Source organism: Geotrypetes seraphini, chromosome 13 (genome assembly GCF_902459505.1).
Source record: "Geotrypetes seraphini chromosome 13, aGeoSer1.1, whole genome shotgun sequence".
NCBI classification, from domain to species: Eukaryota; Metazoa; Chordata; class Amphibia; order Gymnophiona; family Dermophiidae; genus Geotrypetes; species Geotrypetes seraphini.
In genome coordinates this window covers 71,794,524-71,821,023 of record NC_047096.1, presented here as the reverse complement: position 1 = coordinate 71,821,023, position 26,500 = coordinate 71,794,524, and the positions used below count along the sequence as shown (strand labels likewise).

Sequence of the window (26,500 nt, the reverse complement as noted above, 5' to 3'; positions counted from 1 at the left end):
AGTTTGTCTAATGGTCAGTTGGTCTAAGGATGCAATTTGTCCAAAGAGACAATTTGTCTAATGGACAATTGGTAAAAAAAATTAAATAATCAAGATAAAGATGTGAAGGCATACATTTGTCATGTGTCAGATCCTGTTTCCAACAGTGGTCAACCCAGGTCCCAAGTACCAGACAGAAACCCAAAGAGTAGCAACATTCCAGAGCTGAGACTGTGATGTCATAATGCCTCATTCCACCAGTGCCTAAGAGCCAAACTCATCAGTGATATGTCACAATAGCTTGATTGTCCTATGTTTAGCTCACATAAGAACATAAGAATTGGACCACTGGGAGGAGGGAGGGAAGGAGAGAGATGTTGGACTACTGGGAGGAAAGGAGAGAGATGTTGGACCATGGAAATGGTGAGGGAAGGAAAGAGAGATAGGAAGGGAAGGTAAGACATGGAAAATTACATTTTGAGAAGAAAGAAGAAAAATAGAATGTTCAGTTAATGCAGAAAGGCAGAAAGTGAAGAAGGAGAGAAAAACAGTTAATGGATAAGAAGGTACTGGAAACATAGTTAAAAGCACAGAAAAAAAAGTCACCAGACAACAAAGGTAGGGAAAATGATTTTATTTTCAATATAGTGATTGAAATGTATCAGCTTTGAGAATTTATATCTGCTGTGTATATTGTGTATATGAAAAATGAATGAAAAAAATTGCATTATAATTAGTAAAGGGGTGGGATCTGGAGCAGAGCTTGGGTGGGCCTCGATCGGAGCTTGTGAGGTCTGTGGTTGGGGTACTCAGTTAATATTTGTTAGACTTAGGGGGTACTTAGATTGAAGCATAGGTGCCAGAACGGGGAAGGCCACAGGGGCCATGGCCTCCCAAAAAATTCGCACTGGTTCTCTAGGCGCTTGCGCACACCCCTCTCTGCGTGGCAAGGTGGTGGTTTCCTGCCGGGATAGACTCGGCAGAGGAGCCCCGGCCCCCCTCTGGCAGTCTTTTCATTGATGATTTTGTCACAGGCACCTGGGGGTCTTTTGGCGGATCGAGGCCAGGCTGCTTTGCTCTACACCACAGAACCTTTCATGCACGGGTGGCCATGGCTCTGTGCAGAGACGCAAGCTCATCGTGCACATCTTCTCCTTCCTGCCCGCCTCTTCTACCTGGTGCAAGTGCCTCTACTACCCGGCACTCTGGCGTGAGCTGCGGCTCAATGTGCACGTTGTCCGTGCTTCGATTTCCTCATGCAGGAGCTGCGGAACTACCTAAGCACGAGGCGGCAGTGGCTGTGGAGACAGGAGTCGACGCGGAGCCCTCATCACACTGGCTGGATGATCTGCGCACTTCCCCGGAGCAGGTGTTACATATGCTGAGCAGCCTCAAGAATAACAAGTGAGGAGGGTGTGGGCCTGGCCACCAAATTCATTGCCCTGCTGTATGGTTCGTTTTATTGTCGTCATGTTTGGGAGAAATGGAGATTCCTTGCTGACGTAACTTGCCTTAGTGTTTGATCGTGGTATGTAGCGTGTGCGAGAGTTCCTGTTGTCCCTGGAGTTTTGTTAATTTGGGCTGGTTTAACTGAAAACTGAATTAGGATTCATGTTCGAGCTTTAAATGAGCCAGTGATGAAGCTTTTGGGTCTGTATCCTTCTACTGGATGGCATCTGGGTCTTTCTGAGCTCCTGTCCTGTTATCATCTCTCAAGACCAGGGGCCTCTTATGATCATCAAGAGTTTAGAGCAGAAGTATCCAACTGCAATCCAGTCAGATTTTCAGGATTTTTCTAATGACTTTGCATGAGATCTGTTTGCATGACTTTCATAAATATGTATAAGATCTATTTACCTACAATAGAGGCCGCATGCAAATAGATCTCATGCATAGTCATAGAAATCCTGAAAACCTGACCTGATGAGTGCCAAGGTTGAACACTGTGGTTTAGAGGAACTGTTATTTCTGTTTGCTTTTGATCTGGAAAAACTTATCTTATGAATTAAGACTCTTACTATTTCTTTCATAAAATGTTGAAAATTTACCTTTTTGATGAGTATAACTATATCATGGTGGATAAAAATTCAGTGACTTTTGGGGGGAATCTATTTAAAGATAGTTTTCTATTTAAGGTACATTATAGTCCAAAAGTTATTCATCTTGAAATAAGAATTAGTTTTTAATTATGTAACATGAGGCTTTATATTCATGCAATGTTTACATTTTTTGGTAAGTGAATTCCATTAATCCATTCTAGTCAGGAAAGCAAAGATACAAATGGAAGAAAAAATAGCTGACATGGTAAAATGGGGATACAAGACTTTTTTTTAGATATATCAATGATAGGAAGACTCAAAGGTGAAGGGGAGTATTGTGTTCAATTTTGGAGACCGTATCTGGCAAAGGAACGGAGAATTGTTGGACATAGGTGTATGGCGTGAGAGGGAAAGAGAGATGATATATATGGGGAAAGGAAGAAAGAGGGTGAATTATTCAACATGATAGTGGGGGAGAGGAGGGAGGGAGAAATGTTACACTGGGAGGAAGTTGAGATGACTCGAAGATGTTTATGTTTATTAAAATCTTTCTATACCGCCTATAAAGCCAAAAAGGATCAAAGAGGTTTACATCACAACTTAATCATTTAAGACAGGAACTCCATTAGAAAATAGGAAAGGAAAGAAATTAACATTTCTAAAACATAACCACTAAAACTGTTTTATGAAATAAATAAATCCAAATCAACATGAATCAGTACAAATTAATACAAATTGCGGTCCCCATTCTATTATTCAATTCGAGAGAGCCATTTGGAAAAAAATGTGCTTTTAGATGTCTCTTAAAATTTGAAATGATTCTTCCTTCTTTCCTTAACTCTACTGGTAAATTGTTCCACAATATTGGAACTAAGTAGAAAAATGCACCATTTCTGGTTGAGGCAAGGTGAGCCTTTCAGATATAGGGAACAGCTACTCTATTGTCATTTAAATATCTCAACGAACGACTAGGTGTGTAAAATAACACTAGATTAGAAAGATATAATGGTTGTAACTCAAATAATGCCTTATGTGCCAGCAAAGATGGGAGAGATGTCAGACCACTGGAATGGGAAGGAGAGAGAGATGCCAGATCATAGACTGGAAGGGAAGGAGGGGAGAGAGATGCCAGGTGGCAGAAAAGAGAGGAGAGAGATGTTAGATCTCAGGAAGAGGGAGGGAAGGAGAGAGAGATGCCAGACCATGGGAGAGGAGAGAGATCCCAGGCTATGGGAAGGAGAGGAGAAAGATGCCAAACCATATGAGGGGGAAGGAGGAAGACAGAGATGTCTGACCATGGGAGAGGGATGAGATGGTGCATAGGGATGGAGGGGAAGGGGAGACAGAGGGAGGCGATGGTGCACAGCGATGGGTGCGGCAGGGAAGCGATAAGAAGAAATGCTTCTTATGAATAGATGGGAGTAGGGGAGAAGAAAGAGGGAGGAGGTGGTACACATGGATAGATGGGAAGGGAAGGCATGGAAAAATAGATTTTGAGAAGAAAGCAGGAAAATGGAAGAAAGTTGAATGTTAAAAGTTAATGCTAAAGATGGATGTACAGCGAAAGTGAAGGAAAGAAAAACAGCAAATGGATAAGATGGCCCTGGATACACAGTTAAGAGCACAGACAGAAGGAAGTGCACCCAGAGACTGGGAAAGATGGTTTGAAAACCTAAATCACTAGACAACAAAGATAGGGGGAAATTATTTTATTATCAATTTAGTGATTGAATTGTGTCAGTTTTGAGAAATTACATCTGCTGTCTATATTTTGCACTGTTAAGGAAGAAATGCATTTGTTTCTATTTTTCTGGGGTTGTACTGCATGCAGTCTTGCATCTTAGGGTTTCATTTATATATAATAGTACTTTTAGTTTGTGGTCCCAAATTTGCATAGGGGTTATCTGTGTTCTGGTAGGAATGAATGTTTAGAAGCAGATGTACAGTGTGCTTTGTGTAGTTTAATTTTGTAATTATCCATTATGTATTAATAAGATTATATTGTGTGTATATATAAAAAAATGAATGGAAAAACGTGTATTACAATTAGTATTATTATGGGGGCAGGGTCTGGGATAGAGATTGGGCGAGATCTGGGGCGGAGCTTGCAGGCCCTCCCCCCAAAAAAAGCGTTCCGCTGCCTATGGATTGAAGAAGTTGAGAAACACTACTGTAGGCAATCAGCCGGTGCCAGCGCCTCTCCTCTCCAGCCCTCTTCTCTGCTGGCACCTCCTACTGGCATCTCAGAGGGCCTCTGCACATAAATAGATTTAACCTACCCTCTCTAACTGCATTCCATATGTATTTTTCATACAGTTCTTCACTGTCAGTTTAATTTCCATCCTATAAATTCACATAGAATTTTTCTTTTTTCAACCATCTTTATTTTCTCTTCTTTATTAATTTCCAGGTACTTTAGTTAGATTATGAGCCTTCGGGACAGTAAGGGAATTTTTTAAGTACCTTCTTACTTCTCATTTATAATCTTAATGTATATTTTCTTCAAACCGCTTAGAACCTAACGGATGTAGCGGTATATAAGAAATAAATTACATTACATTACATTACTTCCGGGTGCCTTGAGCCGTAGCCACTACCTTTAGTGTGCCCCGGCTTAAGAAAGTTTGAGAGACACTGCCTTAAACTGTACTGTTCCCTAGGGTTTTTTAAGCTCAAATGCATGATCTTGCATTTCTTAGCATTAAATTTTAGCTGCCAAATTTCAGACCATTCTTCAAGTTTTGCTAGGTCTTTCTTCATGTTATTCACACCTTCTGGAGTGTCTACTCTATTGCAGATTTTGGTATCATCCGCAAAGAGGCAAATCTTACCCAGTAATATCACTTATAAAAATGTTAAAAAGAACAAGCCTAAGAACAGAACCTTTAGGCATACCACTGGTAACATCCTTTTTCTCAGAGCGATCTCCATTGACCACTACCCTCAGCCAGTTCCTGACCCAGCCCGTCACTTTGGGGCCCATCCCAAGGGCACTCAGTTTATTTATTAGATGTCTATGTGGAACACTGTCAAAGGCTTTGCTAAAATCTAAATACTGTACAGCATATCTATTGCACTCCCTCTATCCAATTCTTTGGTCACCCGGTCAAAGAAATTGTTCAGATTTGTCTGACAAGACCTACCTCTAGTGAATCAATGATGCCTCTGGTCCTGCAATTCACAGGATTCCAGAAACTTCACCATTTTCTGTTTCAAAAGTGTTTCCATTAATTAGCTTCCCACAGACTTACTGGCCTGTAGGGAAGGAGGGAATTAGCCTGTAGGGAAGGAGGGAGCTGGCCTGTAGGGAAGGAGGGAGCTAGCCTGTGTTGTGTCCTGTCTGCCATCCAGCCATCATAATAAATTAAATTAAAGATTCCAAAGGGAAACATGTATTTTATGCTCCTTATCCTAGGTGGGCCATTGTGGAAAGAAGACACTGGGGTCAGCAGCAGGACAGCACTGTAAATCACTGCCGCCGCCTGGCAGATTTTACAACAGATTTAAGGTAGATGTGCTGGGGGGAGGATGGAATAAAAGGAAATTTGGGTCTGGGAGGGCAGGGGATAAAAGGAGTAAACACTGGGAAAGGGACGTAGCAGAGAAAGCCGACCAGCAGGTATCATCAAGATGCTGCTTCCACCAAAGTGCTGCCTAGAAAAAAGGCCCCTCCTGAGACATGTCAGATTCAGGGAGGGATAGAAGGCAGAGAGGGAGCGATATTGGACTTGGGGGAAGGAGAGAGGGAAGAGAGATGTTGGACTCAAATGAGAGGAGGAGGGACAGATGCAAGACTTGGGGATGGGGTAAGGGAAGGAAGGAAGAAGGGGGAGAGATGTCAGATTTGTGAGGAAGAAAGAGAGATGGACTTGGAGAAGGGCAGAGGGGGTAGAAGAAAAGGGAGAGGTGGCAGAGGGAGCTAGAAGGTGACAGGGAAAGATGGAGGAATACAGAAGGAGCAGGAGAGGATGAGATTAAATGGGGGAGTGCAGAAGGGGTACCCTGCTTCCCTTCCCAGTTGCTACCTCTCTTTCCATCTCCCTGCCCATCTCTGGTATGGCATTTCACATGCACAGGCTGGGGGAGGGGAGAGGGAGGGAAAGAGAGATGCCTGTTCTTTTAGGGCTCAGGCCCACCCACTTTGACTGTCTGGCTACACCACTGTAATACAGTATCCCCTGGATTCTATATATGACATCCAAATTTGGGCACTGAAATTTCAGCATACAAATTGGTTAACAAGCCATTAGCTATCAGTTAATTGATCTTAACAATTACTGAAGTTAATTGACACTAATCTAGTTTTGTTTTGTGCACATATCTGCCTGCATGCTAATCTATCACAACAAGTGCCTAAATCCTATATCACTCAACACTAAAGGGGGCATGGCCAGGGTAGGGACACATTGTAAAGTTGAATACAGTATAATAGAATACCACCATTTACATGGTGTAAATATCAGTGCTCAACTTTCAGCACGGGAATTAGCTTTAAGTGCTATTCTATAAAGAGTGCTCATCCCAGAATACTCTTGTAGAACTTTGTGATGATTTTTTTCCAGTGCTAATTTTTGAGCACCATTTATAGAATTCCACACACACACCCATAGTTCTTGTGGTTCACATCTATTAAACTGTCTGACTATTCTCTCACCTCTGCCACAAAACTTCTGTTCTTCAAATCTTCACCTCCAGCTGCAATATTCAAAAATATACCAACTGTGAGTACATCTACTATATTTATTCAATAAAGTATATTTCAGAAAATTATAAGGATTTCCCATGTATGCATTGGTGCACTAAGGTTTAGCTGTCTAGAAAGTATTGCCTATGTCTGCTTAGAGAGTCCTGGACTGCAGCAGCACACTATATAAGTCCTATTCCTACCAACTTGTAAACCACCATATTTGTTTGTCATTCCCTCTTTAGTCCTCTATCCTCTCTAACTCTTCATCTTTTTGTATTTCCCTACATGAGAAGCAGATATTAATTCACATTTTTGTCGAATGTATTGGTCATAATTAGATTATAAGCTCTTTCAAGCAGGGACCATCTCTTAAGTGTTTAATGTACAGCATTGCGTACATAGAAATAATAAATAGTAGTAGCAGTATATATACTTTTTGTTGATGGTTACTGCTTCTGTTTGCAATGTTGCCTTCCTTGCGTCACTAAGCTTTCTTATCCCTATACAATAGGCAGGAGATTAGTTAGTAATCCTGGTCCTCAGCGTTTATCCTGCATCCTTCTTATCTCTGCCTCCATTTATTTAACACTAGTCTTTAAGCCCGTTACATTAACAGGTGCTAGAATAGATGTGTATGTCTGTCTTTCTTTCTCTCTCTCTCTCCTTGGCCTCTTTTTTTTTAGCACAACCCTCCTCCTAAAGCAGCCCCCTTTCCCTCTCTCCCTGCCCCCCTGTTGTGCTATGCCTGTCTGCTCTGTAGAAGAACCCAGCAAACAACACTCAAAATGACTGAAGGATGACAGTTCCACCCCCCCTACCCTAAACCCACCAGCTTCCCAAAACCCAACCCACTCCACCCACCGCCAACCCAACCCCCCCCCCTCTTACTCCCCAATACCAACTGTCGCCCCATCTCACCTAGGGAGACGGAGCGACGGAGTCACTAATGATGTGAGCAGGGATCCCAGCTCCCCCCCCCCGTCCCCCCCATGAAACCACCCCCAGCGCAAGATGAAAAAGTCCATCCATACTTCACCCAACCAAGCATTCCACATACTCATTCACAGTCAGCTGCATGTCTGACCATCGGCAGGGGGAGAGAGGGAGGAGGAACTCCAAACCACTGAATATCTACAAAGGGCTACCAAATCCACCACCGACACACATCCCCTCCCCCAAATAACAAAATAACATGCTCACCCAAACAGGCACTCTCTCTCACTCTATATCACTTAGGCAAGAATGGACATTGTTGTGGAAAAGGTGTCTCTCTTGGTATATGTAAAATAACAACAACAGAGGAAAGGGTGAAGGGGAAGTTCTGGAAGCTAAATTTTGGTTTTTAGATCGAAAATTGAAATCCAGTCCCTCCAGAATAGCATTCTCAGGAAGATTTAGCACGGTCGTTTCATCACTGAATTGGCCACGTGCCACCAACTTCAGAACCCTCTATAAACCAGATTATCTGGACCCTAAGTTTGACCACTGGGGGGTCATCATTATGCAATGACTGACTGCCTCCCCAGTGGGGCTGTGAGCGCACTCTCTGCAGCTTCCCTAGCACCAGCTGAGCCAGGGAATAAAACACCTAATGTGGAAATCAAACAGAGGTCCAACAGACCGGTCTCTCCTCTTCCGCTTCCCCAACTCCCTCAGTCCAGTGCGTCTCTCCCCGTCCCCTCCCTGTGCGCGCACGCTTGCTCTCAGGCCTCCCCACCCCACCATCCTAATGTCAAACTCATACCTGAGGCCGCCCACCACCACTTCCACAGCTCACTCGCGCTTCGATACCCCGTCCCCTCTGACGTGGCCCGCCTCGGCGGAAACAGGAAGTGGTGGTGGGGGAGGACTGGATGCTGGATAATCGGGGGAAACAACAGTAAAGAGGAGGGAGGCTGCAGTGACAGGTAAGCTGATCAAGTACAATCTTCAGCGACTCAGAGCCCTTCTCCCGGCAGCTGCCGCCAGCGCCGCGAGAGGAAGCGGGGCCTGGGCAGGTTGGGTGCGGCGGGGGAGGCCCCGACTGCCCCAGCTGAGTTGCCATGTGTGACGTAGGTAGTAAGCGCGCATGCGCACTCATGCTGGCACATCCAGACAGAAAAGGGATCAGGGAACACGCGGCGCAAGTGCGCATGCGCGCTTAGCTTTTTATTATTATAGATTACAGGACTAAAAAATTATGTAACTTTCAGCATCAAGCCCACCTAAATTTGAAGCTTTTCTGCTCTCTTTCCCCTCCCCCCAACTCAGTATTTGCCATCAAAAATAGTAGTAGAACATGAAGCCCCAGGAAGAAAATAAGAACTACCAAGCTGCACTGTGTACCTTTACATTAAACCCTAGTTTGATGCAAACGCTTATGAGATGCTAAAGATATCTTAGGTCAGCTACTTGGCCAGAAAGGGGGAGGAAAAACTAAGCAATAGCCTGGAGGAACAGAGCCTGAGCCTTTTAATGTTCAACTATTGTAAATTGGGCAGGGGTGGGGGGTAGAGTAACCCTTCTCTGGGTTGTCTGCACCCCCTCCCCTAATGGTGTTGTTATTAGGGGAGAAGAGAAGATGGAGGAGGTTTGGATGGTGGGGAATGAAGGAGGGATGGTTAATGGAAAATGCTGATGAACTCTGTCGCCACCCGAAGTAAGTAAGCAACCTCATGCATCAGGTATGCTGCACAGCATGCCACTATTTATCTAATCCTCCTGACCCACCGGATCAAAAAATATTAAAACATCCATAATATAACTTTCACTGAAGCTTCATGGATAGGGATTCAGATTTGGGATTTAATTACTCACCTTTCAAAAATCCAAACTGAAGGCAAACTGCAAATTCAGTGTCAGCAGACAGGTCCCTTCCCCAGAGGGCTTGCAATCCAAGTTTAGACCCAAGGCAATGGATTGTTAAGGGACAATTCCATAAATTAGGACCAAGATATAAGTGCCACAACAGAGCATGCTTTGTACCATTTCTGTAATGCCTTCTGAGTGTGCCTAAGCCATTATATAATACTAGTGCAAAGCCACTGTTGTGCTGAAAGTTTGGTGTGCCAGCATGTCATATCAATGGCTGGAAGTTGATACACCTAAATGTACCACAAAATGCACACAATTGATAGTATTCTATAAGCTGTGTATGCCACTTGACGAAATGTCTATGACATACTCATGTTCCACCCATCTGTATGAGTGGGAGTGGAAGACTGCCAGTCACTAGCCAGGGCAGTGGGTTGATAACCTGGGGAACCAGGTTCAATTCCCACCATACAGTAGTCCCCTGAAATTATTGGGGGTTCCATTCCAGGAGCACCTGCAAATTTCAAAAAATCGCAAATGAGGTTTAGGAGTGGATCGGAGGCAGGAGAGAGCGGCAGGAGCGGCAGGGGGGTGCTAAAAAGCAATATTTAGGTTGGCAGGAGGTGATGTTGGCTGTGCATAAGGTGGTTTGGCTGTGCAGAAGGCTGACTGGGGGGAGAGGAGGAGAAATCGAAGGCAGGTAGGCAGGCTTCAGCGCGGCAGTGAGGGAGGAAGGGGGCACTAACTTACCTAGGAAGGCTGATTGGCTATGTAGAAGGCTGATTGGCTGGTCAGTCATTCGCTGTGTTTTCTGACCGGAAGAGGCGGTCAGAAAATACCGCGAATGACTGAGTCCACGAATCACAAACCACGAATTTGCGGGGGTCTACTGTAGCTCCCTGTGATCCTGGACAAGTCAACTAACCCTCCACTGCCCCTGGTTTTGATTGTGAGCAATAAGAGCAGTCATACTGGGTCAGATCAATGGTCCATCAAGCCCAGTACCCTGCTTCTAACAATGGCCAATCCAGGTCACAAGTACCTGGCAGAAACCTGATCAAAGATGCCAACTAACAAGTCAATAATCAGGTGCTAACTGGTGCTAATTTGGATTTGTATGCACATCTTGCTACGTGCTCTTCTATAACAATGTGCATCCAAACCCTATAGCATGCAAACCCAAATTGGGCACCAGGAATTACACCTGGGTTCAGCAGGCACTATTGACACTCAAGCCTGGATTCTCTAAACAGTGCTGGTAGGTGCCCAAACTCAGTAAAAAATGCTGTTGAAATGACATTTTTAGCTGAGTTTCAAGGCGTCTAAAATATTGGCACTGGAATCGTGCATCTGTAAGCGTTTTAGGCTGCCTAATATTACTGTGGCTGTGGCTAACACCAGAAGTGGCATTAGACAGCATAAGGAGACTACAGAAGTGTGATTCACATCATAGGTAGGTGCTGGAAATGTAGCCCAGGAAAACCCTACCTTTGCCAGAGGCGTGACTGACATGCGATCAATGGCCATTGATAATGGTGCCGGTTATAGAATCTGGGCCTCAGTGCTATTCTATGAGCGCTCAGTTTTGAATGTCCATTGTAGAATTAGCATTGTGTGCCGATTTTTTTTCAGCACTAATTTTTGAACGCTGTTTGCTGTTATCTAGCTAGCCCTATATGTCAAACAGCTTTGGTTGTACCACAGAAAGGCAACCTATCAATCCATGCCTGCTCCTCCTGCAGTTGTGTGCTAAGTGACTTATGTACACTGCTTAAAGAACAATGCCTAGCGTTTACACATGCAACCTTCAATTATTAATGTCAATCATGCATGTAAGTGCTACTATTTTGTAATGCACACACGCTATTGGTGTCTTAATTTACACAACAGCATACATACTTTTACATCCTGCCACTGTATCGTGCATTGGTGCGCCCACACCTGGAGTACTGTGTCCAGTACTGGTCGCCGTACCTCAAGAAGGACATGGCGGTACTTGAGAGAGTCCAGAGAAGAGCAACTAAACTAATAAAGGGTATGGGGGACCTCTCATACACTGACAGACTGAAAAAGCTGGGGTTTTTCTCGCTGGAAAAGCGACGACTCAGAGGAGACATGATAGAAACCTTCAAGATCATGAAGGGCATAGAAAAAGTGGACAGGGACAGATTTTTCAAATTATGGGGAACCACAAGTACAATAATAATAATAATAATAACTTTATTTTTTTATACCGCAATACCACAAAAACAGTTCAGAGCGGTTTACAGGATAAGAGACTGTACATTTACAGCGAAGTTACAGCTTAGTTATAGCAAAGTTACATCGAGGTTACAGCATATCGAAAAACAGTTCAGAGCGATTTAAACAATGTAGGTGCGGAGAATTGGTTAACAATTATATGGCATAAACCAGTGACAATTACAAAAAGATCCAATAATTGTTGCATGGGGAGAGGGGAAGGGTAGGGAGGGAGGCAAGGGATTATTAGTTTGGTCGGGGGGACGGGGGTTAGAGGAATTTATCAAAGAGGTATGTTTTTAGAGATTTCCTGAAGGATTGATACGTTGGGGCAAGAGAGATGAGAGTGGACAGGCAGTCATTCCATTTGCCAGCTTGGAATGAGAGGGTTTTATCGAAGAATCTTTTGTGGATGCATCCTTTTGGGGAGGGGTAGGCAAACAGGTGTGCATTGCGTGTACGGTTAGAGCCTGGGAAGGTGAAGTGGCGTGAAAGATATATCGGGGCTGAGCCAGTTAGGGTTTTGAAGCAGAGGCAGGCGAATTTGAAGATGATCCTTGCTTCGAACGGTAGCCAGTGAAGTTTCCTGTAGAAAGGGCTGATGTGGTCTGATTTTTTGAGCCCGTAGATGAGGCGGACTGCGGTATTCTGAATAAGTCGTAGTCGTTTAATGGTTTTCTTGTAGGAGCCCAGATATATGATATTGCAGTAATCCAGGGAGTTTAGAATTAGGGATTGGACCAGCAATCTGAAGGTGGGAAAATCAAAGTAATGTTTGATGGAGCGGAGTTTCCACAGGGTGGAAAAACATTTTTTGACCTGGGTGTTAGTGTGTTGTTCTAAAGTGAGGCATCGGTCCAAGATGACTCCGAGGATTTTTATAGTAGAGTTGATTGGATATGTTATGCCATTAAGATGCAGGGTGGTGGATGTTAGTTTGTGGTTGGGACTTGCAAGGAAGAACTTGGTTTTTTCTGGGTTTAGTTTCAGTTTGAAGCGAGTGGTCCAGTTTTCTACCATGGTGAGGACAGTTGAGATGAATTGTTCTGTCTCATTTGACAGTGAGGTGATGGGTATGATGATTGTAATGTCATCCGCGTATATATAGGATTTCAGGTTATGGTTCGATAGCATGTGTCCCAGTGATGCCATGTAGATATTGAATAGTGACGGGGATAGGGGGGAGCCCTGGGGGACTCCGCAGGGGTTGCTCCATGTGTGGGAGAAGGTTCCGTCATTATGGACTTGGTAGGTTCGGTTTTTTAGGAAGCCTGTGAGCCAGGTTAGTACTTGTCCGGCGATGCCTATGGAGTCGAGGCAGTTGATCAGAATGTCATGGTCTACTAGGTCGAAGGCACTGCTGAGGTCAAACTGTAGTAGCAGTGCGCTGTTTCCCAGTGAGAATAGTTGGAGGAGGTGATTGGTTAGTGAGGCTAGAACGGTTTCCGTACTGTAATTGGTGCGGAATCCAGACTGGGATTCGTGGAGGATGTTAAATTTCTCTAGGTATGATGTGAGGTAGTGATTGACCAGTCCTTCCATGATTTTTTGGAAGAGAGGAATATTGGCGATGGGTCTGTAGTTGGAGATTACGGAGGGAGATTCTTTGGGGTTTTTAATTATTGGAGATACGAGGATGTGTCCAAGTTCCAGTGGGAAGTGGCCGGTTGTCATGCACAAGGTTATCCAGTTGAAGAGTTCCGCTTTGAAGGGGAGGGGGGCAGTTTTCATGATGGTTGGAGGGCAGTTATCTAGTAGGCAGTTGGATTTGGAATATTTTGAGTATAGCTTGAGAAATAGGTTCCAGTCTGGGTTATTGAAGTGGGACCAGGTCATGTCTGCTGGTGAGCCCTCCTTTTCTGGAGAGGGTGGTTGGATATATGGGTAAGTGCTGGTTGTTGTGAGCGTTGTTTTCAAGTTGAGAATTTTGTTGGCGAAGTAGTCAGCTAGGCTTGTTGGGGAGGGTGGTAGTTCAGTGGGGGAGCTTTTATGTGGGACGGTGTCCATTAAGGAGTTAACTATTCTGAAGAGTTTATTAGTGTTTAGGGATGGGGTGTTGATAAGTTGGGAATAGTGCTTGTGTCGTTTTTCTTTAATCATTTTTTTGTATTCTGTGACTTTAATTCGCCATGAGTGTCTATCTGTGTTTGTGCCTGTTTTGCACCAGGTTCTTTCCAGTTTGCGTACTTCACGTTTGAGGGCAAGAAGATCTGCATCGAACCATTTAGCTGAGGAGCGGTGTTTTTTCTTGTAAAGTTTCAGTGGAGCAATGTCGTTTAGGGTCTTATTGCTGAAATTGTTCCAGTCTGAGATGAAGTTAGGGTCAGGATCTAGGATGGATGTTGGGTTGTAGTGGGACCAAAATTCTTCTGGGTTGAGTTGGCCTCTAGACCATTTTGTTTTTTCTTTGTGGGTGGTTTTTGGTTGTTTTTTGGTTTGTTTTATTAGCCAGTGTAATTTGAAATTGCAGCGAAGGTGATCAGACCAGGGGGTGGTGGACCAGTTTTCTTCTTTAAGGTTGATGCTGGGGGTTGAAGTGGTGTTGGGGAGGAAGGAGATCAGATCTAGGTGATGGCCTTTGTCATGGGTTTTTGTAGGGGGTGGTTTAGAGAAACCTAGGGAGGTTAGGAAGGAGAGGAGATCGGCCACGTTGGAATTCTCTTCCTGTTCAAGGTGTAGATTGACGTCCCCTGCAAGAAGATTGTGGGTGCCCGCGACGGAATTTGTGAGGAGGTATTCATAGAAATCTTCTTTGGCTAGGTTCCATTTGCTGGGGGGGGAGTAAAATAGTGTAATAGTTAGATTGTCTTTGCAGTCGGCTTTGGAGATTTTGCAGGAGAGTATTTCCAGAGCGTTGGTCAGTTTAGAATCGAGGATTTGGAACTGGAAGTGGTCGCGGAGGATTATTGCTAGGCCGCCACCTCTTCTAAAGTTTCTTGATAATGGAATGATTTTGTAGTTTGGAGGGAGTAGGTCTTTGATGATGGGGTCATGGTCGGAAATTAGCCATGTTTCGGTAAGGAGTAGGATATCGAGGTGGGTTTCTTCTAGCCAATCTTTGATCAGTTGGGCTTTGTTTCTAGCTGAGCGAATGTTCAGATAGGCACCCAAAATTGTTTGGTGTTCCGAGGGAGTGATGGGCTGAGTACTTGGTAGATATTTTAGGAGTCTATTTCTTTTTTGTGTTGGTCTGGAGGAGTGTCGGGTGGAGTTGATTACGGTGATCGGGAATGGGCCTGATTCCTTGTAGTCATGGAGGATATTGGAGGGGGGAAGTGGTCTAATTGGTTTGATGGCTCTGTTCCAAGTAAGGTAGGTGGGGATGGGTTCAAATGCTAAGGTTCTGGTGATCCAATTTCTTGTGCTGAGTAGATAGAGGAGGAGGAGAGTAAGCAGTTTTTTTGTGAAATTAGGCATGTTGGGCTTTGCAGAAGTTTGATAGAGAGTGATGAAGGGTTGAGTGGGGGTTGGAGGGAGAGATTGATGGGGCTGGGGTGAATTGAGGTAGATGTAAAGGTGATTCTGCAGTAGTTGATAGGAGAGTGTCAGAGGTTGATGGGTCTAGCTGGTGGAGTCTGCAGTTGGGGTATGCGGTTGGGAAGCTGAAGTCATGCAGGGGGGAAGAGTGATTGTTCAAGTGTGCAGAAAGGTGAGGAAGTAGTCATGCACATACTTAGCTGCTGCTAGGCCAGTCTGGAATATCCCGGTCAGGTTGGACTATTTGGAAGCAGTCGTCGGTACGAGGTTGGCTGATCCGGTTTTGAAGAGTCAGATCTGGAGAGCTGGGAGAGGTTGGTGTAGGGTGGAGAGGTAGATTTGGGCTCCACTTAGTCGCTTCACGAAGGCGCACGGCAAAGGGTGCACTCAGAGAAATTGAGAGGGGAAAGGTTTAGAACAAATGCCAGGAAGTTCTTTTTCACCCAGAGGGTGGTGGATACATGGAACGCGCTACCGGAGGATAGGCAGAAGCACGCTACAGGGCTTCAAGGAGGGTCTGGACAGGTACCTGGAGGACAAAGGGATTGAGGGGTACAGATAAGAGTAGAGGTAAGGTTAGAGGGATAGGATTAGAGGTAATTTGTAAAATTAGTCAGAGACCACTATTCAGGCAGTGGGCCTGATGGGCCGCCGCAAGAGCTGGGCGAGATGGACCTCTGGTCTGCCTCAGCGGAGGCAACTTCTTATGTTCTTAAATGATTTACTCAAGGTTACAAGAAGCAGCAACAGAAGAATAAGGCAAAGTGAAACTGCAGTAATATAATCAGAGGTCATTGAAATGAAGCCTTTAAAGCAGAGCTTCTCAAACCTGTCCTGGGAACCCCACAGCCAACTGGGATTTCAAAATACCTTCCAATGCATATGATTAATTTACAAGCACAAGAAATCTCATATATGCCAATGGACTTCATGCATATTCACTTTGGGCATCTTAAAAACTTGACTGTCTGTGGGATCCCCAAGACAGGATTAGTAAATCCTGATCTAAGGGGCCCGAAATGATTACCTTGCCCGGGGTACCAACAACCTCAAGCTACCACTTGATGGCTTCAGTGAACACAAGAGAAATTCAAGAGGACCAGAGACTTATGGAGCCACAGGTCTTATGTAACTGGCTGCATACTTATTAACAATCAATCAAACCCTTTTAAACTGCTCAATTTGATGGGGGAGGGAAGGAATCCTATAAGCAAGGTTCAGCTCTCATCCGAGATTAGACAGGAGGTGTGCACCACCTGGTGGCCACTGTGAAGATAACACATTGTGTAATTCATCTCCCTTCATGCAGCTGGCTTGAAATGATCTAAAACCTTTTTAATTTTCACTAAAATACACTGGAGACAAAGGAGCTGTTAGGAAAACAAAATTAAAGAGCTATTATATTACCAATCCAAGCAATGTGGCTCTGAATACAAAGGTGCTCGTCCATCCCCAGAGAGACTGCTGGTGATGGGAAAGGCAAGAGCGCCTGTGTGTTACAAAGCCAGGGTATGTGATCCTCAGGCAATATCTTGGGCAAACAGCTATGCACCACCTTCCGGATTTGTTCTGACTTGTAAATATTGCAATAAACATACTGACTAAAATAAAGGAAGCAAATAATTTCTTAAGAAAAAATGCTTTCTGAATAACAAACAGCAGGGCTGGTCTTAAGCTGTCTCTTGTACTGTACATTTGATATTTTGCAATGGATCTATTTGTATTATAGTGTCATACTATGGAAAATAAATCTGGAGATACCATTCAATGAGATCTGAATTCCACTTCAGTTTCCAGAGGAACAGTGAAATGAGTCCCACCGCCGGGGTGGGGAATGAAGGCTGCCATCCAGTTGTTTTTTTTTAGGATTTCCCCAACAAATATGTATGAAATCTATTTGCATGCAATGCTTCCACTGTATGCAAATAGATCTCATGCATATTCATTGAGGAAATCCTAATAACCCGACTGGATTGCGGCCTGCGTTCCCCACCCTGGTTCCACCAGCTTGGCCCTTGAGATAAGATAGGTCATCTATCATCGCCACTGTACCTACCCATCTAAGCTATTCATTCACTTTCTGGAACTTGAGATGCTGGTTCTATACCCTTTCCCCCTCCCTCCCGATGTCTTGTCAGCCTCCACCAGTACTCACGTCTTCACTACTCTGAATAACTTCATATCGTCTACAAATTTAATCACCTCACTCATCGTACCAATTTCCAGGTTGTTTATAAATATGTTGAAGAGCATGGGTCCAAACACCAAACTCTGCGGCACTCCACTCGTAACACTTTTCCAGTCCGAGTATTGTCCATTTACCCCCACTCTCTGTTTCCTATCCGCCAACCAGTTTTTAATCCACGTGAGTATTTCACCCTTGATTCCATGGCTTGCAATTTTTCAAAGTAGTCGTTCATGCGGGACCTTGTCGAACACCTTCTGAAAATCCAGATATACAATGTCGACCGGGTCACCCTTGTCTATCTGCCTGTTTACTCCCTCGAAGAAGTGCAGCAAGTTCGTCAAGCAAGATCTTCCTTTGCTGAAGCTGTGTTGGCTGGTCCTCATCAGATTGTGTCTGTCTAGGTGATCAATGATGCGGTCCTTTATCAGCGCTTCTACCATCTTTTCCAGTACCGAGGTCAGATCTCCCCGGATCTCCCCGCAAACCTTTCTTGAAGATCGGAGTAACATTTGCCACTTTCCTGTCTTCCAGAATCCTTCTTGATTTGATCGACAGATTGGCTATTAGTTGGAGCAGTTCAGCTATAGCCCCTTTCAGTTCCTTGATTACCCTCAGATGGATGCCATCCAGTTCTGGGGATTTATCATTTTTAAGCCTATCAATCTGCCTGCATACGTCTTCTAGACTGACCATCAACCCTGTCAGTTTCCCGTCTTCGTTTCCTGCATATAGCCTGTTGTGTATATCCTCTTCGATAAATACAGATGCAAAAAATGTTTTGTTTGACGGTGATGGCTTTGTCCTCCTTTAGCACTTTATTCCATGGTCATCCAACAGCCCCACCGCTTCCTTTGCAGGTCGTTTCCCCTTAATATATCGAAAGAATGACATAAAAAAGGTAAAGAATCAGTGGTGTTTCTTTTGATATGAATTGCTTAGATTTTGAGTGCATACAGTAAGTTGTTTGTGTTTCATTTTGATGCTCTGATGTCACAGCTTGTGGGTATTTTCTAAAGGACCATTGTGCAATATGATAAAATTTGAATTGCTATTTTTTCATTAATTGCAATTTAATTGAATTAAATGAATATTAATTGTCTAAATACATTAAAATTACAACTGTATGCTAAGGGCTCCTTTTATCAAGCCGCACTAGTGGGGTTAGCACATCGGACATTTCATCACGCGCTAACCCCACGGCCGGCTAAAAAACTAATGCCTGCTCAATGCAGGCTAGCGCGGCAGGCAGTTTAACGCACGGTATTACGTGCGTTAAACCCCTACCACAGCTTTATAAAAGGACCCCTAATTTTGCAGAAGAGACCTGACCGGTCACCTAAAAAGAGAGCTACAGTTACTGAGAGATTGCAGTCAAAACTGGTCAAGGTGCATCACCGGCCGAGTTACTGAAACTCTGCAAGCACTTTGAAGAAACTAGAAGGCTAGATGGGGCTGGAAAAAAGTTACACCATCTCAGACTGATAGAAGGATGAGAATGGCTACAGAATCTGAAATTAACTGCCACTGATATCAATAAGTCACTGGCTGAAACAATGGTGTTGGTTTCAGGCCAGACAGTTTGCTGGAGACTGGTGAAAGCAGCTTCAATGTAGGGAAATGCAAGGTCATGCATATAGGGAGAAGGAACCCGATGTTCACTTACAAAATGGGGGGATCAATGCTAGGGGTCAGTAATCTGGAAAGAGACTTGGGAGTGATGGTAGACACGACATTGAAGGCGTCGGCACAATGCGCCACAGCCTCCAGGAAAGCAAACCAAATGTTAGGTATCATTAAGAAGGGTATCTCGACCAGAACGAAGGAAGTCATCCTGCCACTGTACCGGGCTATGGTGCGCCCGCATCTGGAATACTGTGTACAGTACTGGTCACCGTACCTCAAAAAGGACATGGCAATGCTTGAGGGAGTCCAGAGAAGAGCAACTAAACTGATTAAGGGTATGGAAAACCTTACATACACTGACAGACTGAAGAAGCTGGGGCTGTTCTCCCTGGAAAAGCGGAGACTCAGAGGAGATATGATAGAGACCTTCAAGATCCTGAGGGGCATCGAAAAGGTTGACAAAGACAGATTTTTCAATTTGAAAGAAACCACAAGAACAAGGGGTCACTCGATGAAATTGAAGGGGGACAGGTTTAAAACAAACGCAAGGAAGTACTTTTTCACACAGAGGGTGGTGGACACATGGAACACCCTTCCGGAGGCCGTGATAAGGAATAGCACAGTACAGGGTTTCAAGGATGACCTGGATAGGTTCCTGGAAGACAAAGGGATTGAGGGGTACAGATAAGAGCAGTGGAAGGTTTAGAGATAACTGTAGAGGTAGGCAATAAAATTAGTCAGGGACCGCTGACCAGGCAATATGCCTGATGGGCCGCCGCGTGAGCGGACCGCTGGGCTGGATGGACCTCTGGTCTGCCCCGGCGGAGGCGACTACTTATGTACTTATGTACTTAAAGCAGGCCTGTGAGCAAGAATTCCCAGGAAAAAAGTAATTCCTCAACGCAGTTCAGCTTGAACTGGGCTAAAGAGCATGCCAGTGGAAAACAGAGAAGTGGAAGAAGGTGTTTTGGAGCGATGAGACCCGAATCGCCATATTTGGCAGTAACAGTGAGGCTCTAGTCCAGGGCACCAACAAACAAGGGCACCAAATGCTCAAGTCTATGACGTAACCAGCCTGGCCCATATTCCCTAGAGCAGGGGTGCCCACACGTTTTGGGCTTGCAAGCTACTTTTAAAATGACCAAGTCAAAATTATCTACCAACAATAAAATTTTAAAAAACACAAAGCACACTGTATGCAGAGAAAATGCTAATTATCATTTTATATTCTGGGGTTTTTTCAAATAGATTAAGGCAGATGACTTTATGCAATGTCACTTCAGTAACAACTATACAAAAATAGACAAATATACCCTCTCCCTTTTTAGTAAACTGCGATAGCGGTTTTTAGCGCAGGGAGCTGTGCTGAATGACCTGTGCTGCTCTCGATGCTCATAGGCTCCCTGCGCTAAAAACCACTATTGTGGTTCAGTAAAAGGTGGGGGCTACTTTTAAAAAATTTTTATGGCTGGTAACACCCCAAAGTCTTCACTCTGATGTTTCTGCTTATGCGGAAACAGGACATTGTCAGTGAAGGGCGCCAGCAACACCTAAACATCACTGCAGTGCTGCCAGCTGGGGAGGGAATAGGAAGCAGACACGAGCAGCCTGTATTAGTCATGCTGCTTGCTGCCGGTGAAGATTGGCTCTCTAAAAGGTACATGACCGGTCAGATATTTGTTTTATGATCGGGATATTAAAAACCAATAAACTTGAAACTTGATGACAGGAAAGATTTTGGTTGTTTTTAGCAGGTGGGGCTTAGGGATCACAGCTTCTTCAGCAGTGAGACGCTTCACCAGACACCATAGCCCATAGATTAGGCAAAATTGTTGCGAGTATTTTTTAACCACCATCTCAGGGACCCCTGATGAAGATGTGTGATGAACATGTGGCCCGCCAGGTACTATTTTGAGGCCCTCGCTATGTTTATCATTACATTATTACATTACATTACAGTATCTTGACTTTTTACTTGTGTCTTAATAATATTTGTTTTCTAAAATGTTGTTTTAAAATTGTTTTAAAACTGTTTGTTTCCTCATAAGTTGTTTTTAAAATTGTCCATCGCTTAGAATGTTTTATATAGGCGATTTATCAAATAATAAACTTGAACTTGAACATTACATTAGAGATTTCTATTTCACCATTACCTTGCGGTTCAAGGCGGATTACAAAAGAATTATAAACGGTGGGTTATAATGGAAGATCATTTGTCATTTCTAGAGAGGTAAAGAGTAAGTCAGGTAGTTTCAGTGTGGTGGGAAGAGGGAGGGAGGAAGGACAATACTGTATATGTGATGTTAGGACTGTTTCAGGAATTTCTTGACGAGTATAGTTTTTATTTCTTTTCTTTAGGAGGCCATTGTATAGTTTTTTTCTGTTTTACTTCTTTGATCGGGGGGGGGGGGTGTGAATGGGGGGTGTTTTTCTATGTCTGATTGAGGTGTTTTGGATAAAACAGTTTCTTGATACGTCTCTTTAATTATAAATTACAAAAAAGGAAAGATTTATAAACTATAAAGAGTTTTATCTCATGCAAAATTGTCATTTCTTTAATAAGACATTAACTATTTTTTCTGAGGCCCAAGTTCCTACAAATCCAAAATGTGGCCCTGCAACGGGTTTGAGTTTGAGACCACTGCTGATGTAGATGCACTGCAACAGGGTGGGCCTGAGGCCAAGGTGGATGGACCCACCCGGGTCTACACAACCAGTGCAGTCTTGAGGCCAACACTGCTTATTAAAACCAAACAAAAAAGGAAAACAATTCCCTGTGCTTTAACACTTACCACTTTGGCAAACCCACAGTTAAACTAGCATTGTGCAACAAGTCCTCTGAGCCTTCGCTTTGATTTATTCAGCGCAGCCGCCCTTGCTTTGTGCCCGTATCGCTTAGGCTCCCACTGACATAGGCGTGAGCCAACAACGTTAAATGTGATGTAGGAGGATGTTCCTTGCAGTTGAATTCATGGTAAAAACATTGTTTAATTGTGCTCAAAAATGTTATAAATTAATTGTGCTCAATGAAAACTCCTATAATTCTAAACAAAATCTATGAATAAGTCCTGTTTAAAAATGTATTTTGATGGAATGATAAACATTTATTAGAAGTTAATATGGTCAATTTAAATGTAATGCCTATTTTACTGTTATATTATTATGTATTTATTGCATTTCTTCAATAAAATGTTATAAAGAAAGGTCATCATCACCTGCTCTACTTGCGCGTGAATGTGGCGCTGCTGCACGCGGAGGTCGCCACACGCGTGCGCCAACAGATCAGATGACCTCTGATGCTGCTGGTCCGTGCACGTGACAGTGCGAGCCTTGACCCCGGGCAGAAAGTAAGTGCGGCTGCGCTGAATGAGAGACGGAAGAGTCGGTACCCACGAGAACTCCGTAGGAGCTACTTCTCTCGCTGCAAACGCCGTCTCTTTACGTCCTACGTCAAGCTTTCTGAGAGAACGCGCGCGACGGCTTTCCTTCTCTGGTGGCCCCGCCTTCCTCAGACGCTACTTCCTGTTTCCTGTCTTAGGGAACGGGCAACTGGAGAGGAAAAGCGGCAGGACTGTTGAGCGACCTCGGGTATGCGTTTGACGGGAGGGTGAGGGGCCGGATCGTGGGAAGGGAGGGAGAGAACGCGCTAGACCGAGGATATTCGTGTGAGGTGGGGGTGCTCAGGTTGTGAGGGTAGCCGAACGCTTGTGACTTGGTAAATTTACATTTGCTTCTTGTCAGTCGGGAAACGGTCAAGAGGTGCCTCTTTTTTTTTTTTTTTTAAGTTCACTTTGTTTATTAAACAATTAAGAAAAGGAAATTACATATCATGGATCAATAAACAGTGTGCAGAGTTGGTAAAGAATAACATAATAATAAAGGTTATACATCCTCTGAAGATGAAACAATTAGGAAAGAAGGAAAATTAGTTGTGATATAATTAAAGCGATTGTAAGTACTTGTCCATATGTCATTTGGTGAAGATGAGGAATTGGACTGTAGCTTATCAATAGCATATTGTTCAAATTTCTTATATAAACATAAAGAGTTCCACCAGAAAGTAAAATTTAGAAGAGAAGCGGATTTCCAGTTTTGCAAAATATGTTGTATGCCAACAGATATCAATACATCTATCAATTTTGGATCACAGGTGCAGAATTTAAAGCAAGGGTGGAGAGATCTCATAATGATAATAGCAAAAGATAAGTCTGCCGTGCAGTTAGTTATTGATCTAATTGAAGGCCAAATTTGTGTCCAAAAAGATAAAATTTTGGGACAGCTAAATAACATATGAGTTAACGTACCAGGGCTGTTTTGACAATGCCAACAGAGGTCACCCCCAAACGTGGAATCGGATATTCAGGGTTGTTCTTTGACTCATTTGAGCAAAGAGCTCGCTTAAATCTGTAGGAGTCTTTTACAGATGAAAGCATTATGAATTCTCCTACAGGGCAGCACTTAGCTTGATAAAGCTTTTTAATCCATTTTTTTATTGTATGCTTATTTAGAATAAAAGTTTGATATTGTAGCCCAGCATGTGCTTCTCTTGACTGCCTTCTCATTTAGAAGATTTTTTTTTTCCTTGTGTGGTTTGTATACTTGATTATTATGAAACACCTGTAAAACTTCAGCTCATTTTAGATTTTAGAGGAGTCTCATTACTTCCATAAATAAAAGTGTGGAAACTATATGCTTTGAAAACTAAGGGATACATTGGTACTATCCATTTAATAAGACAGCTTGATTATTTATTTATTTATTTATTCATTCAATTTTCTATACTGTTCTCCCAGGGGAGCTCAGAATGATTTTTGTTTGGTTTTTCTTTATTAATTTTAATAATATTTACAAGCATAAATCTTGTTCCCTATAATACAGAGATGGAAACAATTCCAAATAAAATCTTTCCACATAAACGGTATAATTTTTTAAAATTATTATTTCTTTATAAATTTCATAATACAAATACAAGTATCCTCTTGTTACAGTAACACAGAAAAAAGATAAATAAATTGCATAATAGGTAAAAATAATTCGGAAAAGGAATTTTAAACAATACGAACTCAAACAATATGCAGTATAATCCAAAAGTAATTAATTACTTTTTTCTTAGACCGCAATCCACTGCATAAGACAAGAACCTGAGAGATAAGGAGATCTCCAACAATACATAATTTTTGCAAAGAAAGCTTAACGTGACTTTCTCTGGTGCAGTCCTAAATACAGCTCTACATATGAATCAACTTTTTCTCATCCAGAAAACTACGAAGTTACTCAGGCACAAATAAACATATTTTGTTCCTTGATATTTGACCAAGCATTTACAAGGGTAACTAAGTAGAAAGGTAGCACCTATTTTAATTGTCTCCTCTCTCATAATCAAAAATACCTTTCTCCTCTCTTGAGTGGACTTAGTTAGGTCAGGAAAAATCCATATCTTTTCCCCCAGAAATACATTTTGGGAGGAATGAAAGAAAATTTTCATTATCATGTTTAAGGGCTCCTTTTATCAAGCCATGCTAGTAGGGTTAGTGCGTCAGACATTTTATCATGCGCTAACCCCCGTGGCCGGCTAAAAAACTAACTCCTGCTCAATGCAGGCGTTAGCGGCTAGCGCGGCAGGCAGTTTAACGCGCATTATTATGCGCGTTAAACCCCTACTGCAGCTTGATAAAAGGACCCCTAAGTCCTGCTCAAACACAGATGAAATAAGCAAAGTACCCTGATATTGATTTTCATCCTGTGATATTTCAAGTAGACCAGTTAAATTGTTTTAGTCTATTTCCTTAGGAGAGAACTTTTCCACTTTTTTTGGTAAGAAATATATTTTATTAATCAGTGGTATCGATTCAATAGGCATTTTTAAGATCTCCATTAAATATCTTTTAAAGACATCAATTGGTGCAGTCAAACTTAGTTTAGGAAAATTTGATACACGTAAATTTAATCTTCTATTGAAGTTTTCTAATTGTTCAATTTTGCATTGAAGAAACATTTTATCCTTGATCATTGTAGCAGAAGTTGCCTGCAACGATGAAATGTCTTTATCTACTTTTTCAAACTTTTTAGTTGTGTCAGATTGAAGATTTTGTACCGAAGTAGATAACTCTCTCTAGTTTACTCACATCTTTTAAGATATCTTCTGCTGATTTTGTTGTGGCCGCTTCGAGGCTCGAGAGTCTTCAATATGTTTTCTAAAACCACTGCTGAGGAATCGATTTGCACGATTCCTGCTGGAGATATCGGCTCAGCAACTCGGGCAGCGTCTTGGCCCCCTCCATCTGAGAACACCGTGCTGATCAAGCTCTCGGCATTCCCACGTCGTGAGCTGTCCTGCGCTGGATTCAGCAGTAGTTGAGCTGTTGGGGGAGGTTGGGGATAGCGATGTTACAAGGCCCAAGGCACCAGTGGTTCCTTTAAATGGTGCAACAGCAGGCGTAGCTCCCCTTCGTTCCATGACCGGCAAGCTTGTTAGAAACCGGTCCATCAGCACTTGTCCGGGTGTGGAGAGATTCCCCCGAATAACGCCTTTGCGTTTAGTGTGAGGCATGATCGAAATCATATCAGGAAAGGCTTCAAAGCCTGAGGTAAGACAGACTCCGGCTCAAAGAGCTCTCATGCCGCCGCCATCTTGTCGTTCTTCGCTCATAAACGGTATAAATTTTACCTCTTTCTTAGATCACAATATAGAGGACTGGTAATCAGAATCTAGTGGAGATAAACATAGGTATCAAACATTCAAAAGAACAGGCTTAATGGGTTATCAGATGCAATATTCTAACATAATATCCATTCCTTAATCCTTTTTAACTTTTAAAAACTCCCTCAAATGGTCTGGAGAATAAAAAGTGTATTTTATTCCCAAGTACCTAATTATGCATTTACAGGGGTATGCTAGAAGATACGTAGCCCCAAGTTTAAGTCTCTTGTCGTAGGGAAAGAAAATCTTTTCTTCTCTCTTGCGTAACTTTTGAGACATCCGGGTATATCCAAAGTCTCTTTGATCTCCTAATAATTTTTGGGAATTTTTAAAGTATAATTTTAAGATCATGTTTAAATCTTGCTCAAAAACGAAAGACACTAAGAGTACAGTAGCTCTTTCAGTATCTACAGACAGTTTGTTCCAAAAGAGCAGAAATATTCCCAAAGTCAATTTGTTTGTCTTCTCCATCCTCTCTTTCCCCCATCTTTTTGAGGAATCTTTTTATTTGGTAGATAGTAAATTTTATTCAGTGGAGGAATATTGTTAAGGGGAATTTTTTAAATTCTCAATTAAATATCTTTTCAAAAGATCTATAGACAGAGTTTCAGATAATAGTGGAAAATTCAGAATACGGAGATTCAATCTTCGATTATAGTTTTCAAATTGTTCTAGTTTACGATGTATTGAGGAATTATCTTTAATTATTGCTACTTTAAATTGTTGCAACTGCTGTATATCATCCTGTGTTTGTCTAGCTTGGTCTGAAAGAT

At 42.9% G+C, this 26,500-nt stretch overlaps 2 protein-coding genes across 7 annotated transcripts in view; one reads left to right on the top strand and one right to left on the bottom strand.

Moving 5' to 3' along the window:
• The window catches only part of PLCD3 (phospholipase C delta 3), a 116,829-nt gene extending 94,443 nt beyond the window's left edge, over window positions 1-22,386 (bottom strand). The window contains exons 1-2 of one of the 2 annotated variants that reach the window (XM_033917508.1): window positions 22,243-22,386; window positions 6,673-6,713 (exon numbers count right to left, since the gene is read on the bottom strand). The gene's annotated coding sequence lies outside the window, so the exon portion shown is untranslated. Of the gene's footprint in view, window positions 1-6,672; window positions 6,714-21,819 lie in introns of both variants that reach the window. The other variant, XM_033917509.1, reaches the window with a different exon arrangement.
• Window positions 22,375-26,500, top strand: part of ACBD4 (acyl-CoA binding domain containing 4) — a 42,608-nt gene continuing 38,482 nt past the window's right edge. For all 5 annotated transcript variants that reach the window (XR_004536718.1, XM_033917513.1, XM_033917510.1 and 2 more), the window contains exon 1: window positions 22,375-22,615. Coding sequence is in view for 4 of the 5 variants with exons in the window: in XM_033917513.1 (XP_033773404.1) it covers window positions 22,394-22,615 (222 nt within the window). In the remaining variant the exon portion in view is untranslated. The remainder of the gene's footprint in view (window positions 22,616-26,500) is intronic.